We start from the raw sequence: 19,010 nt of genomic DNA, 5'->3' as shown, positions 1-19,010 counted from the left end.
CGAGGCGGTCTAGTCATGCTGAAGGCTCGGGAGTGGTCCGGATAGGTTGTAGGCCCTGCGAGGCAGTTAAGTCATGCCGAAGGCTCGAGAGCAGTCCAAATAGGCTGTAGGACCTGCGAGGCGGTCCAGTCAGGCTGAAGGATCGGTTATGTATGTTGTTGTTTGATATGTGGTATGTGGTGGTACTTTGGGGGAACTCACTAAGCTTTCTGCTTACAGTTTCAGTTTATTGTTTCAAGTGCATCAAACGATGGTGGGAAGGCGAAGGCGCACACATCATTGGTTTTACAACTGATTTGATCTTGGGAGACTTAGATTTTAAATCATGTTTTGGAAACAATGGTTTTGTAGACACTTTTATTAGTAAATGAGTTGTTTTGAAAAGTTTAAATTTGTTGAAATTTCGGGATGGTTGTTCGTTTGGATGGATCGGTTCGATCCGATCCAGTTAATTAAATCCAAATTGATTTCGGTTTTCAAAATATGGATCCGAATTGTCCAAACTAAATTCAAATCTGAACCGATCCAATCCAATTACAATTCAGTTGGATCGGTTTTTATAATTCGGTTTTCAAAAGGCATAATATTTTAAAACGATATATAATTATAATATTTTCCAATTTTTATAGAAGAAGCAAAAACAAATTATTTAGTTGTAATTTATAATTTATAAACAACTACGAATAAGGTATATTAGAATTTAATATTTAATTGATAAAACACTTTTGAGAGAAAATGCATATTAATATTTTTATTAGGTGAAACTTTTTGAACTTTTTTGAAAAAAAATAATTTATAAAGTTAATAAATACTTATAGATATATTAAAAATAAATAAATAATAAATTGTTATTCGGTTTTTTTGGACTATTCGGTTCTTATTTTATAAACCAAACCAATCCAAAATCCAAAATAATAATTCAGTTTTGGTGAAATCTAATCCAAAAATCCGAATATCCGAACCAAATAGTTAAATCCAAATTGTCCAATTGGATAATTCGGTTTTATCCGAATAGTGAACAACCCTAAGGAAGTGAGTCTGATGTATCTAGTTGTAAAGTACAAAAGTACACTTACAAAACATAACAAAATATATTTATCCTAGACAACAATAAGAATATTTCTTAATCAATGGGTATTATACAAAACAACTTATATATAAACATAACTATTTTTGACATGAATGACTTCAGTACCATAACTTTTCTTTAACTCTTCTCTCTACAACCTTGGAAGACTCCATTGTAGATTGACACTTTTAGGTTCTAATAAAACTTCTACTTATACAAGAGACAAAACAACCAACCGAAAATTACTTCTAAGAGTATACCAACATGTCACTACCCTTCACCATATATATGGGTGTTTGTATCCATATAACTTCCATAAATTATTAATGGTGATTGCATTGTCATGTTCATCTTCATTTATTTTCATATCATTAAAGATGACACATAGATTCAATATTTCTCACATGAGTATGATATTGATTTCTTGATCTATATAGTAGGATAGGTTAAAAAATTTGATTAACTATCAATAATGTTTTTGTACGGCTGTACACTTCATCTTTCCGGTTCTACCAAATGGCCCATTTGATTTCTTATTTCTTACTTCGACAAATAGAGGAAGAAATATAAATCTTATACATATATATATATATATATATATATATATATATATATATATATATATATATATATATATATATATATATATATTAAATGTAACAGTAGTCTTTTATAACTACCTTGTTTAAAACAACATTTAACTACATCAAGCTTTAACACTAAGGAAACTTAGCAACTAACATACACCTTAGGTAAAACGATATATAGACTTATTCTTCAATATTCATTTAATGTTGCTAATCTATGAGGTTAAGTATTAAGCTGGTTCAATTCAATATTTATTGACCATGAGTTTAAGTATTAAACTGGTTCAATTCAATATTCATCTTTGAATATTAATCAACATTCACAATAGTCTTCATTCATAGTTTTTCCTATAACGTGATATGGACTTTTAATTAGTAGAAAAATAATTAGAGATTTATGAATGCTAATATAGAATAAAGTATGATTTGATGAAAAAATACAATCTAATTATATTAATTCATAACTAAAAAAAGTTTTTAAACCTTCCAGTATCCATATACTAAATAACAATTGTAAATCAAAAAAACTGCTGGCAATGCAAAATCTAATGAATTCAAAATGACTATCGTATTTGGTATTTGTCATGGATTTGGTTAACGAATAAACTACATTCTTATATATATGAAAAATAATAATAAAAACCTCATTGGATTCAATAGAACCGTGAATGTAGTGATACTTATGCTAGATATAAGTTGTACCATCTAGTCTTTCATTGGAAAAATATACCAATCCAAAGATTTAATTCCTCACAAGGACTGAATGTCAATTAGTATGAGAATATGTATTCTACATACAATATCAAGGAGATGTAGCTCTTTGAATTCTCTAACATAAGCATATGGCTCATCTTGATTTTGATCAAAACCAAACACTTTGATTCTCTTGTCAAAACAGAAATTCTATATATATATGAGATGCTTTCTTTAATACAAAAATGGACCTTATAATTGTACACTTTATAAGGATGTTTTAATATTCACATATCTATATGGGTGCATGATATAAACATCCTTATTGAGGTAGCCATTTAAGAAAGCAATTTTGACATTTGTTTGACGTTTCTCATAGTCATAATATACGACTATTTCAATCAGTATCCTAATATATTTAATGCTCGTGACTGGGAAGAAGCTTTCATCATAGCCTATAGAATGATTTATGGATATCCTTTCACAACAAGTATCATTTATGTTGGTCTTCTTCTTGAAAATGCTCATTTTCATCCAATAGGATTACTTCAAGGTGGAGGATCAATTAGGTTCCAAACCTAGTTATTTTTCATGGATTGCATCTTAGCATTCATGGTTTATAGCAATTTTTTTAAATTCTGGATCTAACATAGCTTCATGGTAGTTCGTGGTTCATAAGAATCCCCTAATTCATCACTAGTGACAAATCCATACCTCTAACTATTGAGGTCCTTTATAGGATTTTGAATGCTTTGTATTTATTTTGGTGGTTGTACAACAATTTGTGAGGGCTCCTCACAGTTTGTTGGAAGTCTCACGTCTTACATGAGCTCCGCAACCCTTGATCTTTAAGCAAGACATTAGAGTTTCACATTTATGTCATAACTCACAGGATGTCTTGTTTACCTTTTATTCGGAACCATACTAGAAATGCATCCACCATACTCTAAGGCATAGCCCCGAAAGGATATAGGAATTGTGAGTTGACTCATCATGAATCATACCATATCTTATAGGTTTGGGTCCTTGGCTCAAACACACCATTAGGTTTGTGGTGTTCCATGCAGAGTGAATTATGTGACAATCTCTCAACGCGTTAGATTGTCTAGAATCTCTTGTCTCATAATAAAATAATATGACTTTTATGGTCTTAGCGAGATGATTCTATATTTCATTTTGAAATATTTTGAACGTGTAAACAACTTCATATTTGTAGGTCATTCAGAAGACTGACAATGCTTCTATGGATAAATGAGAAAATGACATGTGGAGCAAAAAAATGCCCAAATTACAAAAAACTTAACTTATGATCTCTTACGACTTTGAAGACCTATTTTATATAGTTGAAAGCTTTCGAAGGGCTGGAGCTCCTGATAACTAGCCAAAGGTGATTTGCCCATATGCCATCACCAAAATCGTCAATTTAAGACTTCTTGTTTAAGTTTCTCCCGAATTTATCTCCATATTTCTTTTTATTATGTCTTAATGACAAATTATCCGTCTTCCTTGTTTATGCTATTTTTTTGGTTTGGATTTATTAAACATTTATTTGCTTTGCTTTGGTTCTCCGTCAATTTTTATTTGTAGTAAATAGATATAACCAATAATTACCTATTTAAATAGTTAAATGACAATTTCTCAAACAAAAGTTTAAAAAGGATGCTCAAGGTAATGTTGTGTTTGGCTTTGCGTATATATCATTTGCTTTACGTATATATATCGTTTGATTTTGTTATGGCAGTAGGGCTTTGTGTTTTGCTTTACGTATATATCGTTTGCTTTTACTTTTGCAATTGTGCTTTTGGCCTTCAATGCCTTTTGAACTGATACATTTTTTTTTCCTAAGAAAGGATGCTTAGGTAAAGTAGTATATATTATAAAAGATCTACCATCATTCATTGAATGCAATTAATTTGATTATGATGATGCACTAGCGTTTTAATTAGAATAAATCTGTCATGACATTTGAGTTTTAGTATGAAATATTTGTTACGTGGATAAATTATGAACCACGATTGAGAAACGGTGGTCATATCACTAGAATTTATAATACAACTTCCAAACAAATACTTTTTGTTTTTTTGTTTATATATAAATAAATGATAATTTAATATATTGACTGTAAAAGTCCAATAACATGATGCACGTAATTCAAAAACCTTAAAGTTTGTATTTATTAAATTCCTTCATTTCTCCCCCAAAGTATGGACCATTATCATCAATGTCATTGGTCTAGTACCATGTACGTTGCTTATTTCAAGATTCACTTAGTAATATTATTCTCATTTACGAGTTTAAATTTAAATTTTGTTGAACATGATCAAACCTGAAGTGCACAAATCCTTTATTCAAACCGAATTGGTTCGGTTTTTTTCTATAAAATGTTAAAACAAGTTTGAAGCAAAAAAACAATTTATGGCTAAAATGTCCAAACCTAGATGACCGGTTTAAACTAGCTAGGTTCACTAACGATTTAAGAAAAACCTATTTTTCATCTAATTTGCAAAACTTGCTTTAATTGTCGGAATTTAAGTAAATTTTTGTTGACCATAAATGGAATGATAATCATAACAATGTGAAGAAATAATGGATGAAAATGACATGTTTCTACTATATAAAAATTGATTTTTATTCTTTTTATTTTCAGACCGATTTCACGTACTTCGGGTTCAAGGATCCATAGGTCAAACCGATCCCAATATCTAGATCATTTCCTAAGCCGATTTTTTTGTGCACCTCTAACTTCAAACAATGTAATGGGTCATATCTATATTTTATTAGTATTATTTATTTCATTCAAATGTGTAACGAAAAATTTAAAGTTATATGTATACTTTTTTTTGTTATAAACCACTTAGAGAAGGGCAAGTGTTTGAAAATGTACTTAAAATGGTGAAATGGTACATTCTCAAACTGCATATTATTGAAACATAAAGGCCTCCAAATCTGACAAAAAATCCTCTCTTTCTTCCTTCCAAAAACACTAACATGTTTATGCCCATTACCTCACAGCCTGTACAGACTGCTTAAAACTTCATACAAAGCCCACATTTCTGGATAAATCCAACCATAACCCATGTGAGATTCTTCCCTTTTAATCATTCCTCACAAGTCACAATCCTTCTGCTCCTCATCTTCCCCAGCAGATTTCGAACACGATTTTCCCTGTCGTCATCATGTGGGATTCAGAGTCTGAATCAGGTGCTGGAAGAGACTACGATAATGGAGTTCTTTCTTCAACCAAACATGGCGTCCAGACTGATCGCTTCGAACAAAGAGGCAAATCTTGGTACATATATAAACACTATACCCAGTAATCTTATCTGTTTTTGTTATAGTTCTAGAATATGAAGTTAACAAGCTTTCTGATGCAATAGGTTCGTTGCAACTGATGTTCCAAGTGATTTACTGGTTCAGATCGGTGATTTTAGTTTCCATTTGCATAAGGTAATGATTACAGTCATTCGAATCGAACGATTTGGGTTCTGAATTCTTGATTTAAGTTTTTCGTTTTGTGTGTTTGTTTCTGGAATTCGAAGTATCCGCTGCTTTCAAGAAGTGGGAAAATGAATAGACTGATATACGATTCGAGAGAAGTTGAGTTGAGCAAGGTATCCATGGATGAAATCCCAGGTGGTGCAGAAGCCTTTGAGCTTGCAGCAAAATTCTGCTACGGAATCGCAGTTGATCTGACTGCCACCAACATCTCCGGCCTCCGATGCGCCGCCGAATACCTGGAAATGACGGAGGATTTGGAAGAAGGAAATCTCATATTCAAAACCGAAGCTTTTCTTAGCTATGTCGTGTTGTCATCATGGAGAGATTCAATTCTTGTTCTCAAAAGTTGCGAAAAGTTATCTCCTTGGGCTGAGAATCTTCAAATCGTTAGAAGATGCAGCGAATCGATTGCTTGGAAAGCCTGTGCGAATCCGAAAGGTATCCGGTGGCAATACACCGGAAAACCCATGAAAGTTTCAAGCCCGAGTTGGAACGAGATGAAGGATTCGAGTCCAAGTAGGAGCCCTGTTCCTCCTGATTGGTGGTATGAAGATGTTTCGATCCTCAGAATCGACCACTTTGTTCGTGTAATCACTGCGATTAAAGTCAAAGGAATGCGATATGAACTCGTCGGAGCTGCAATAACTCACTACGCCACGAAAACGCTTCCGGGGTTAATCAAAGAAGGGAGTACTGGTAGTTTAGGCGAAGAAGGAAGTAGCAGTGGTAGTGGTGGCATGGTGGTTTCCGGCAACTGGAAAGGCGGACTACACATGATCGTTTCCGGGAATAAAGACGATCAATTTTCAATTACACAAACAAGAGACCAAAGAATGATAATCGAGAGCCTTATAAGCATAATCCCACCACAAAAAGACAGCGTCTCCTGCAGCTTCCTTCTCCGGCTGCTACGCATGGCGAACTTGTTGAAGGTGGCTCCGGCGCTGGTTACAGAGCTTGAAAAACGAGTCGGGATGCAATTCGAACAGGCGACATTAGCTGATCTTTTAATCCCTTGTTACAGCAAAACCGACACCATGTACGATGTTGATCTCGTTCAAAGGCTTTTGGAACATTTCTTGATTCAAGAACAGATGGAAACCGAAAGCCCCGGTCGTCAATCAATGTCGGAAAAGCACATGTACGACGGGATTCAACGGAGTAATAACTCAAACGCGAAGATGAGAGTCGCAAGGCTCGTCGACAGCTACCTCACCGAGGTGTCGCGCGATAAAAACCTTTCATTAACAAAGTTTCAGGTCCTCGCCGAGGCATTACCGGAATCTGCCCGGAGCTGCGACGATGGGTTATACAGAGCCATTGATTCATATCTCAAAGCTCACCCAACACTCTCTGAACACGAACGGAAAAGGTTATGTCGAGTAATGGATTGCCAGAAGCTCTCCATGGATGCATGCATGCACGCTGCGCAAAACGAGCGGCTGCCGCTCCGGGTGGTGGTGCAGGTTCTGTTCTCCGAACAGGTGAAGATCAGCAACGCGATTGCGAGCAACTCAGTGAAAGAAACCGGCGATCCTCACTACCAACCATTAGTTCAGAACAGGAAAACGCTGTTGGAAGGAACACCGCAGTCGTTTCAGGAAGGGTGGGCTGCTGCTAAAAAGGACATTAATACGCTGAAATTTGAGCTTGAAACTGTGAAGACGAAGTACTTAGAACTGCAACATGAAATGGAGAATTTGCAGAGACAGTTTGATAAGGGGACGAAGCCTAAACAACAATCGGCATGGACGAGTGGATGGAAGAAGCTGAGCAAGATTACGAAGATGAATACAATGGAGAATAACGAAGTTGGAGGACAGAATAACGTAGCACAGGCTAGAAAGGCACCGAGAAGATGGAGAAATTCTATTTCGTAAATCTTAAATAGTATTTTTATCTCATTAATTTGTTGTGTTTAATTTTATTTCATTTCATTTTTTCGTGTTTATTGAAATTTTAAATTGTTTTAATGATCGTATTATATTTGTTACAGTTATCATAGATGAAACAAGTAATTTTGAAATATTTTACTAGTGCTTGTAAAAAGTACGAAATATGTCCTAAACAACATAGGTTTTTTGTCTTTATATAGACAAGGTATTTGTGGTAGGACTAGAATGGTCACATTCAAATGTATCAAAGCTATGAGGACTTGTAATTTATCAAGTAAAATATGTACATGCAGTCATGCACTTTTCACGATTTTCGGTTTAAAAGGGACATGGTGACAAATAAAACTAGTTTTTGACTAAAATGGTGTTTTTGAAAAAAATATTTACCAAGTGTAGTTTTAAAAATATTTACCAAATAGGTGTATTTTTAAATTTTTTTATTTTTTCTTAAAATTTCAGTTTTTTTAATCATTTTGCTGTTTTTTAGCATACTTTTTTTTTATTTTCTTTTTTACTTTTTGCAATAAAAAATGTGTTTCTTTTATTTATATACATCAAATAAGAGAAAAAAGAAAAAAAAAATGGTTTGTACATTGCTCCAAGGATTAGAACACAAAAAAAAGTGAATGGTTTTTTTTTTCTTATTTTTTTGTTACGACATGTATATATTTAAAAATAATATATACCAAATCAATTGTTTAATTTTAGAATTGTTTTCCCATGTTCCAGTTTATTAGTATATTAATTATTCAGATGGTTTTTACTTAAAATGATATTTATCGGTTCATATTGAAAAAAAAAATTGTTTGTTAGTTTTTATAAAAAGTCTTTGTTGGTTTAGATTAAAAAAGTGTTGGTATAATGTTTACAAAACCAACAATTGCTTCTTACAAAATAAATAATTTCGAAATAGCTTATTTCGATAACCACTATCTGAAAAGAAAAAAAGGGTCGAATGAACCAAACAAAAAAATATTGAATATGTTTTCGTATATTTTGTTTGGTTTATTCGACTTTATGTCTTATTCTTTTAATTTTTTTTTTCAAATAATGGTTATCGAACCAAGCTATTTCAGATATTTTTTTATTTTGTTTTGTATTTGTTAAAATTTTTGTTGGTTTGTACTTAAAACATTGTACCAATAATTTTTTTAATTTAAACCAACAAGACCAGCAAACAATTTTTTTTTCAATTGATTTGGTATATATTAGCAAAAAATACACAATTCTTTTCTTTTTGTATATCTAGAATTTAGATGCAACAAGAAAAAAAAAACTCAACGAATAATACAAAACAATAAGAAAATGATTTTTATTTCTTATGTAGATACTATAATAATAATAAATTAGAAAAAAAAACATTCTCATTTTTTTGTTTTCTAAACCGTTGAGCAGTGTACAAACCATTTTTTTCTCTTGTTTGATGTATATAAACAAAAGAAACACCTTTTTATAGCAAAAAGTAAAAAATAAAATAAAAAATGTATGATAAAAAAATCAGCAAAATGATTAAAAAAACTGAAATTTTAAGAAAAATAAAAAAATTTAAAAATACACCTATTTGGTAAATATTTTTAAAACCACACCTATTTGGTAAATATTTTTTTCAAAAACACCATCTTGGTCAAAAACTCCAAATAAAACTAGTGGAGTATTGAGGAACAAAGAACACGGATATATATTAACATAACACGTTAAATATATAGCTTGTTTTAATAACTATACTTTTTTTTATATTAAAGATCATCATTCAAAAATATGATTAAATGGATAAAAGTTGATAATCTTTTAATTCAAAAAAGTATGAATCAATTAGGAAAAAAAAATCATGTTGCAAAATTTAACTGCAAATACTAAAACATATATTTTTCTTTAAATATAACGATCTTATTTCAGGGCCGTGGGCCGGAAGACGATTGTGTAAAGGCTTTGGGCCTTAAGGAGGCAAAATTTAGACCTTTTGGAAGGAGATAATGATGGTTGAGAGATCTACCCTTGAACGGTGTATTGGGTCGAAGGGTAGAAAGGGAAAACTATAGGTCGGGTTTCTTGCATTAAATATGGATTTTAGTTCGAGAAGTTTTTAGTCCAATGTAACTAGATTAGGTGGTGAGGTTCTTCAACAATTTTTCGTGCATATAAAGAATGTCAAAATTGGAGTTGAATCGAAGAAGTTGTGGCAATTTGAATTTGTGTTGAATTTGGGAAGAAGGGTAGTACGTTGGGCGAAACCTAAGTACGTTGGGCGTACTAGTGACTTAAGTCGCGCCTCTATAAGCGTATTATGGGCACACCATTTGGTACGCTAAGCGCACGCGATCAAAACCCAAACCCTAAATCTGGGGTTTTGAGCCCTATTTAAGCTCCTTAACTTCCACAAACCCTTTCCATTCTCAGCCTCCATCCCTCCAACATCCTCCCTTGAAACCTAAACCCTAGTTTGAGCCTTGTGCGCTAAAGAGTGTGCTTTTTGGTACCTTTGAAGGAAGAAGAAGGTGATGATAGTGCTTAGAAGCTTGAAGCAACTTTGGATCTAGAAGTTCTCATCCCTCATTCATCTCCATAAGGTATATGGTTTGTACCTTTATGCCTCCATTGATAGATCTAGCTTATGTGTTAAAGCTGTGTCCTTTTTGTCCCATAAATTGGTCCACTTGAGTGTGTTGTTCAGATCTTGTGAGGTGCATTTCCAGGTGTATATGAGGGTGTTAAGTCATAAAAATGCAATCTTAATCTTTTTCTTCCATTCATGCATGTGTTATAAAGCTTAGAATCTTATGATAAAGTTAGGGTTTTTGATTTGGACCCTTTCTAGCCATGCTAAGTCATAAAGTTGGAAACTTTATGGTTAAGTATGTCATTTGGATTTAGATCTGAACTCTGGATGAAAGGTCTTAAGGGAAAAAGTGCTTAATGGGAATATTGGAACCAGGTTGAGTACGCTGGGCGTAACTGGGAGTACGTTGTGCGTACTAGACTCGAATCACATACTTGGGAGTATGTTGGGCGTACTCAGCCAGCCTTGGACCTTGACTTTCTTTGATTTCCTTTAACAGTTGACTTTTTTTACCAAGTTTGACTATAGGTTAAACGTAAGGGTTTTGGGATATTGATTAAGATTCTATCTTGTTTTGGTGATAGTGGATTCGCGGGGGTACGCAGTGCAGAAGGGAGTGTATCATAGTGTTTCAGGGTTCTTCGATTCAGGTGAGTTTTGACTTATTGTACCCGTGGGTCGAAGGCACCAATGCCGACCCACTAGTTTTGGTTATCATTTAGTAGAGGGATGCTATATGTTCTGTATGTAGTCACGTAGGATAAATTGAGGACTCCTGATCAAAGCTTTCTTGCCTGTTCCTTGTTTGGTTGTGACTCTAGAGTAGGATCACTTGTCTGGGTGTATATCTCACCTCTGAGTATATACGGTTATGCATTCCTTGGATTGTTGGTTATGTGTAACGTCCCAAAAATAGTGACATAAAATTTCTGTTTTTAGATTAATAAATCGTTAATACATATCATTTACATAAAACCATGGTAATCAAGATTTAGCAAAACATTATTAAATCAGAGTAAATCACTGAGTGCGGAATCATGTGGTGTGCGCACTGCAATCATCCCGAGCTCTTCCATTTGAAAACCAAAGTACCTGAAACATAAACTGAAAACCGTAAACATAAATCTTAGTGAGTTCCCTAAGATAATACATACCATACGTAATAAAACATATAATGGGCCCTGCCCTGTCATCAGGCCCCGTCCGACATCGGGCCTCGCCCGACATCGAGCTGAGCTCGGTAAAACGGGCCCCGCCCAACATACAATAACATATATCAAATAAGCACATACACATATAATAATCACATAGATACATAACATACAATTATTCATCGGGCCCAGCCCGGCATCGGGCCTTATCCCGGAAAGCATATAAACACATACACATGCAAGAGTCACGAAGACAGCTAGCATACTAACATAACATAAACATGGGTCGACATTGGTGCCTTCGGCCCATATATCAGTGAGGAGACTCACCTCGCACCGACGAATCACACCGACGATCTCTGACTGTTGGCTGACAGATTCCCCGAACTGTCAAAACAACACCCAATCAGCATTTGGGTTCCAAACTATAACCATAAATTCATACTCGGGGTAAAAATACCATTTTACCCCTAACCTAGCTTGATCCAGGACCAAGGCCCAAACTCATAACCTGAAAGGCCCAAAAGTCAAATAACCAACCAAGGCCCAATTATGGCCCAATTTTCCAAATTGGGCCCAAACCCCATACATGGGCCTTACCCGAAAGCCCAACCAAAATTCCTGGTCCAAGACATTCATACTCAGATGGCCCAATAAGAACTCAAACACCCAAGCCCAAAAAGGAAACACAACACGAAGCCCAAAAGGCCAAAACCCTCCTGACTGAGTACGCGGGGCGTACTCAACTGTACGCTAAGCGTACTTGCAATCTGGCTTGTACGCGGTGCGTACAGACTTGTACACCCAGCGTACTCCTCCTCTAAGCCATTTTCGACATTAAGCTCTTAATGCATAAGTCCAGAAGTCCAAACCATAGATCTAAGCCATAAACATCGTCTAGAACCATAAAGTCACTGACTTGGTGACTTTGCATGACCCAAACGAACCCAATCTCGAAATATAACCTTCTATTTCCATAACAATGGTCATAACTCATGCATGGATGGTTCTAATCCTCAACGGTGACAACTTTATGACTCTAGCACCAAAAGAACACCAAGAGTAGCAACTCTAAGCTTCAGAAATGATAATAATCCACAAGATCTCATCTAAGGGACCAAAATGGGTCCAAAACTCAAACAAAGGAGATCTAAGCTAACAATAAACAAGATTCAAGCTTTTTACCTTACACAAGCTGGAAAAGAAGCACATAATCCAGATCCATAAGCTCATCCTTGATTCACAACCTTGCATCAAACTCCATCTTCTTGGAAATGACCAAAAAACACCAAAATGTACATCATGAGCTCAAAATCACAACCATGGAGGCTTAGAGACGATTTCTAGGGTTTTGGGCACTTGGAGGCTGGTGAAGAGGCCAACCTTAATGACTAAATGTGTTTATATAGGGTCCCATACCAAAAATTAGGGTTTCTTAATTCCCCTCGTACGCCCTGCGTACTCCTCGTACGCCCTGCGTACTCCTCGTACGCCCTGCGTACTCCTCGTACACCCTGCGTACTCCTCGTACGCCCAGTGTACGAGGCTTCGCATTCCCGATCAACCCTCGCATTACGCTCAGCGTAATCCATACTACGCCTCGCGTATCCTCCTCAGCAACAGTATGCCCCGCGTACTCCCTAGGTACGCCCCGCGTACTAGGTCTTCCCCTCAAACCCTACACATTCTAAAGGCCATAACTTCTTCGATTTACATCCGATTCCGACGATCCATATATCCATGAAAAGGAAACGAGAAGCTCTATGCTTTAATCAACTCATACCCGCCTTACCATATCCCGAACAAACTTCCATTTTCAATAGAAGCCCGAGCTCACAAATTACCGAACTACCATCTAACTCCAAAACCCAAACCGAATACCCGGATCATCCAATATACATCATCCACCTCCAAATAAGCCTAAAAGTAACTTCTCCAAGGATTCTAAGCCCGCTAATACCCAATCGTTGGTCACCACCCCGAAATGGAAACGATCTAAAACAGGGCGTTACATTATGTATGCTTATGTATAGTATGTTGTTGTGCTGTAGTGATCTGCTAGATCTATGTATATATCCTTGTATGATAGGATGCCGTAGTAGTGGTATGTTGGTTAGGGTGCCAGTAGACTGGTTATCATCTAGTGGAGTGCCCTAGGGGCTGGATGTATTCATATAGAATAGTATGAGAACTCCTGATCTAGGCTTTCTTTCATGTTCCTTGTTTGGTTATGGCTCTAGAGTAGGATCATCTGTTTGGGTGGCTATCCCACCTCTGGTTAGCTAGTAGCAGAGCAGTTTGCAGTAAGAGATCTAGTAGGCGGTATCGAACTGTATAATTGATATTGCATGTATTATGTTCCCACTTGATCCTTGTTTGTTTATATGTTACCATATGGTGGTGGTTGAGGTTGAGGCGGTCATGCTGTGTGTTATAGGCCGAGATACCTGGTGCGGGCTGACCGCAAGTCATAGGCATAGAGGCTCGGGAAGAGCGATTGGGTTGAGGGGGCAGGCCAACAAACCCTAGGTATTCCAGTCTGATGACTAATTGGACACGTTGTATGTTGCCATTCCAATCCCATAACTGATTGTGCCAGGGTATTCCAATCTGATGATTATGGGCCCGTTATGCATGCTAGAATAATTGTTGTATGGGGTATTTTGGGGGAAAATCAATAAGCTTTTTGCTTACCTAATTTTTTATGTTTCAGGTTCTATCGGTGATCGTGGGAAGGCGAAGGCAACTCTGTACACACTCATTAACAGCATTGAGGATTCTGTGTTTATTATAATATAATGATTTTCAATAAATGTAATTGAGAATAAATGGTTTTCTTAGAATGGATTTATAATTGGGAAGTTTTACCTATATACAAATTAAAAATTTTGGTTGTGAAAATGGGACGTTACAAGTTGGTAACAGAGCCCTAGTTTGAGCGAATTGGAGGAACACTTGTGTAATGTACCAACCCAGTTTTCAAAAGAAAATTTTCATTTTTAATTATCCAAAATGCATGTTCATCATCCACAAAACCAGTTACAATTGTTTTCAAAACCATATCAATTACAACTTTATTTCCAAAATATCAGAGGGTCCCATAAAATATCCGAGTGAGAGTGCACGTCGCGCCATCATGCCTTGCCCTTGCCCTTGGGCTCAGATGTACCTGAAACAAATCCACAAACTGTAAGGTAATGCTTAGTGAGTTCCCCAGAGCATACCACACACAAACCACATACAACATATCATATTAGCTATAACAGCTACACGCATCACATAAGCCATGCATACAACCGATAAGGATGTCGTGGGCTCGTCCCCAGGGTCTTAATCCAGGATGCCATGGGCTCTCCACATGGTCTTACACCTAAGTGCCATGGGCTCTCCCATGGTCTTTGATAGGAAAACCATGGGTTCTCCACATGGTCTAACATCCAAGTGCCATGGGCTCTCCCATAGTCTTCCATACAACATACCACATATATCAATAGCATACTTCCTAGCTCATACCAACTAACATGTCACATAATACAAATCTCAGCTAGGATACTACACATCATAAAATGGGCCAGCCATGGTGCCTTAGACCCATTGGTATGGTGAGGAGACTCACCTCGGTCCGAAGAATCCGAAAGCTGCTCTCCTAACTGTCCGCAACCACCTGTGCTGAATAATAACATTAACCAATGTTAGGACTTCACTTAATCAAGGGAAACCCAACCCCAAGTCCTTCCATAAAGGCACAAATATCCTTTCTTTGTTAATGGGCCCAAGTCCATGTCCAAAAATCATTAATGGGCCTATTGGCCCAATAAGGCCCTACCATAACATCAATGGCCCAAAACAAATAAAATGGCCCACTATTCCTAAAATGCAACAAAGTCCAATAACCGAATGGGGCCCAACAGCTCAAAGGTACAAAACAGATCTAAGCCCATCTGTGGTGTGTACGCTTTGCGTACCACCCTGGTACGCGCAACGTACTGGGGCTCTGGGACTGACGCACATCGTACACTAGGTTACGCCCAGCGTACTAACATATTAAGCACTTTTCCATTAAGTGCTTAATACTCTATTCTTTCACGTCCAAAAGTCAGATGTATGTTTATTTAGACGACCTAGGGCATAAAGTTGGCAACTTTATGCCTTTGCATGCCTCATATGTTCCCAACACCCCCATTAAGACCTTTATAAGGTTCTTAACCCATGCATGAGGTCAAAACACCCACCAAGACTCCATTTTTATGTTGAAAAAGGACCAAGGGACCTCAGATCTGTCATTTCCATCCTCTGGAGTTGCTTAACTCACAAGTGGAGGTCCAAAATCTACCAAAGGGACAAAACTAGAAAACCCTAGCTAGATCTAGAGATTAAGACGGAAAGGTCCAAGCTTTATACCTCCAGGAGCTCCTCAAGGTCGACTATATGCAGATTCTTGAAGCGAAATGACACTCCAAGCTTCCTTGACAACTTCTCCTTCTTGAATGAACACTATAAGGACCACAAATGCACTCTTAAGGCTCAAAATGCACTCACAAATGGTATTAGGGTTTTTTAGAAACGTTTGAAGGTGAAGGAGGCTGTTTAGGGTGAGGCTCAAATGAGTTAAGGGTGTTTATATAGGTCTCAAGTCCGGATTTAGGGTTTGGACATCCGGCACGTACGCCCAGCGTACGTGCTGCCCCTCTGCGATCCTCCTTGCCAAGTACGCTAAGCGTACTCATAAGTACGCCCATCGTACTTAAGGGCTTCTTATGTTATATTTGAAATACTTCAAGGGCTACAAGGTCATACCTGATTTGGAGTGTTACAACTCTCCCCCACTTGAACTAGACTTCGCCCTTGAAGTTCATAGCTGGGAATAGATCGGGATAATGCTCCTATATCTCCTCCCACGGCTCCCATGTCCATTCGGAGCCTTTTCGGTGCTGCCATTGCACCTTTACAAGCTTCACTTCCTTGTTGCGAAGACCCTTTGTCTTCCTATCTAAGGTGGCAACCGGCCTGTCGATGTAGTTCAGACTCCCATTTACCTGAATATCATCCAGTGAAATGACTGCAGACTCGTCAGTGACACAGTTCCAAAGCTGAGACACATGGAAGGTGTTGTGAATCTGGCTAAGTTCCTCCGACAGGTCCAAGCGATATGCCACCTTGCCCACCCGGGCCGTGATCCTGAACAAGCCTATGAACCGAGGCCCCAACTTGCCCCTCTTCCGAAACATGATAATCCCCTTCCAGGGCGACACCTTCAGCAACACAAAATCCCCCACCTGAAACTCAAGGTCCGATCGTCATCGGTCAGCATAACTTTTCTGACGGCTCTACGCGACCCGCATCCGGTCGCGCACCTGCTGAATCAACCCGGTAGTCTTGAGCACTACTTCAGTGCTCCCCATGACCCGATGTCTGATGGGTTTTGAGCACTACAACATTCCTATGGTGTACATGAAAACCCTAAAGCTTTGGATCTAGTTTGTCTAATGAACATGCAATAATCATCCAAAGCCATAAACCCTAGATCTATCATGTGATAATCAATATAAACATAAGAATAGGGTTTAGATCTTACCTTGATTGTTATGTAGCAATAACAATCTATTCCTTGTTGTAATTGGCTTCTGAAAAGCTTAGAGTCACAAATGTTACTCCTCTAATGGCTCACAAACACCAAGAGCAAGAGGATGAAGAAGGAGAAGAGGAGAGGCACTCAAAAACATCTAGAAACCCTAAGGAATAAGATAGCCACGTTTTTGGTGCCCTAGGGGTGCTTAAATAGTGAGGCTATTAGGGTTATCTAACAAGGAAACCCTAATTTGACTGCTTAGGCCCTAAGCAACCCATAGACTCCTCCTTTAGAGGCCTTGGACGATTTCTAATGGGTTTCCCCATAGAATTTGCCCACTCCTCTAATAAGGAGTCCAATAGCCCAATATTCAACTATCACACAATTGACAGTTCTAGTCCCTTAAGTTTAATTAATCTCTTTTAGCCACAAAATTAATTCTTAATTAATTATTGACCAATATTAATTAAACAATATGATTTCTCCTTTAATATATTATTCATATAATATATTAATAAATCATAATTAATCCTCTCTCTCCATAATTCATCCTATCAAGTTGCTTTGGTGAAGGCAACCCAAAAGGACCATGCACCATCGGGTCAAGTACATACCAAAATAGTTATGGACTTAGACACTAATCCAACAGTCTCCCACTTGGATAAGTCTAATAACTATTCTGCGTATGACTTCAGATCCTGATCAGCAATCGTAGCTTTCAAAAGCCACTGTCAACTCTGATCTTATTAGAAACGCGTCCTTTAGACAAGGGATCATATATTCCTCCATTCTAGATATCGTATAGACATGAGACATGGATTGAAATCATTCTCTCAGTCTATGTGTCGTTTCCTGATTTCTGATTTATGACAACTGACTAATTGAACAAATCAAATTAGTCCTGGCCCGACCGAGCACTTTCCTTTGTCATCACTGAATCATCGAGGGGCCCACAGATATCGCTTTTATCCCACTTTGGGTAAAAGGAACGGATAAACTTCGATTCAATGCTCGCTTGTACTCACTCACCGAATCACACACAACAATACGTTTTATAACACTAAGTTACTGGTGCGTTTACATATTATCAATGTGTAACCGACTCACAAGATACAACTCACACATCTCGGTTTCAAGAATATAAGATAATATCGTCTCACCAATCACTCGTGATAAAATCCATGAAGCGATCCAAGTAAGCGTGGGTTTAATCCAATGCTCAAATCATATTCGTAAGCACTCATGAACGTTGTAGCAAACTTTTGCTATGTCTAATACACTTTAGACAATCTACACACCAATTCATGACAATCTTTTTTCATACTTACTCCCAAAGTATGAGCGACAGTGGAACGTTCAAATAATTTGATTATTCTCAAATAACTCAATTATTTAGGAAGTCAAAACATGCAAATTAAAACACAATAATAATACTAATCTTATATGGCCCCAAACTTTTGAGTATAAATAAAACACTTTTATTTAATCACCATATTGATTACTCATTATTTGTTGTTTCGGGTAATCAACTTCTTACTTGAATTATAATGACAATTGTCCCATGCTCTTAGCATGCACACTATGTTTACTTATGGTCCTTGCTCTGTGAAATAGTATAATTGAATAACATTTTCAATCACACTCATTTTACAATTCCCAATCCTTACCACAAGTGTAAGAATACCAAATTCTTGCCACTTATAGAATATGTTAGATTCTAACACTTTATGCAACAGTCCTTTCGTAATGTCATGGCACAAAAGTCACCAAGACTCGGCAAATAAAATTACAAAATGCTCTATTGGAGATTGTTACAAGACAATTCGATAGACATGAAGTCTCACATTCAAAGTACATTCCTTTGAACATCCTTCTTGCATAAAAGTTTTTCTAATCTACACATAAACTCTTAACGTCCAACTCCCAATAAGGAAACATTTCCATATTTGCCATATGACAACTCCTTATTAATAGAATCATATCTAATAATA

General features: G+C 36.8%; 1 protein-coding gene across 1 annotated transcript; it reads left to right on the top strand.

Moving 5' to 3' along the window:
• Positions 1-5,169: 5,169 nt before the first annotated feature.
• Positions 5,170-7,846, top strand: NPH3 (Phototropic-responsive NPH3 family protein). The gene is made up of 3 exons (XM_079059752.1): positions 5,170-5,638; positions 5,727-5,796; positions 5,889-7,846. Exons 1-3 carry the CDS (start codon positions 5,526-5,528, stop codon positions 7,725-7,727), a joined length of 2,022 nt encoding a protein of 673 aa, XP_078915878.1. The 5' UTR covers positions 5,170-5,525; the 3' UTR covers positions 7,728-7,846.
• The last annotated feature ends 11,164 nt before the right edge of the window (positions 7,847-19,010 follow it).

The sequence above is a fragment of the Lactuca virosa genome, chromosome 7 (assembly GCF_052849685.1).
Source record: "Lactuca virosa cultivar CGN04683 chromosome 7, Lactuca_virosa_CGN04683_v6, whole genome shotgun sequence".
NCBI lineage: Eukaryota > Viridiplantae > Streptophyta > Magnoliopsida > Asterales > Asteraceae > Lactuca > Lactuca virosa.
This window is presented reverse-complemented; position numbering and strand designations above follow the sequence as displayed.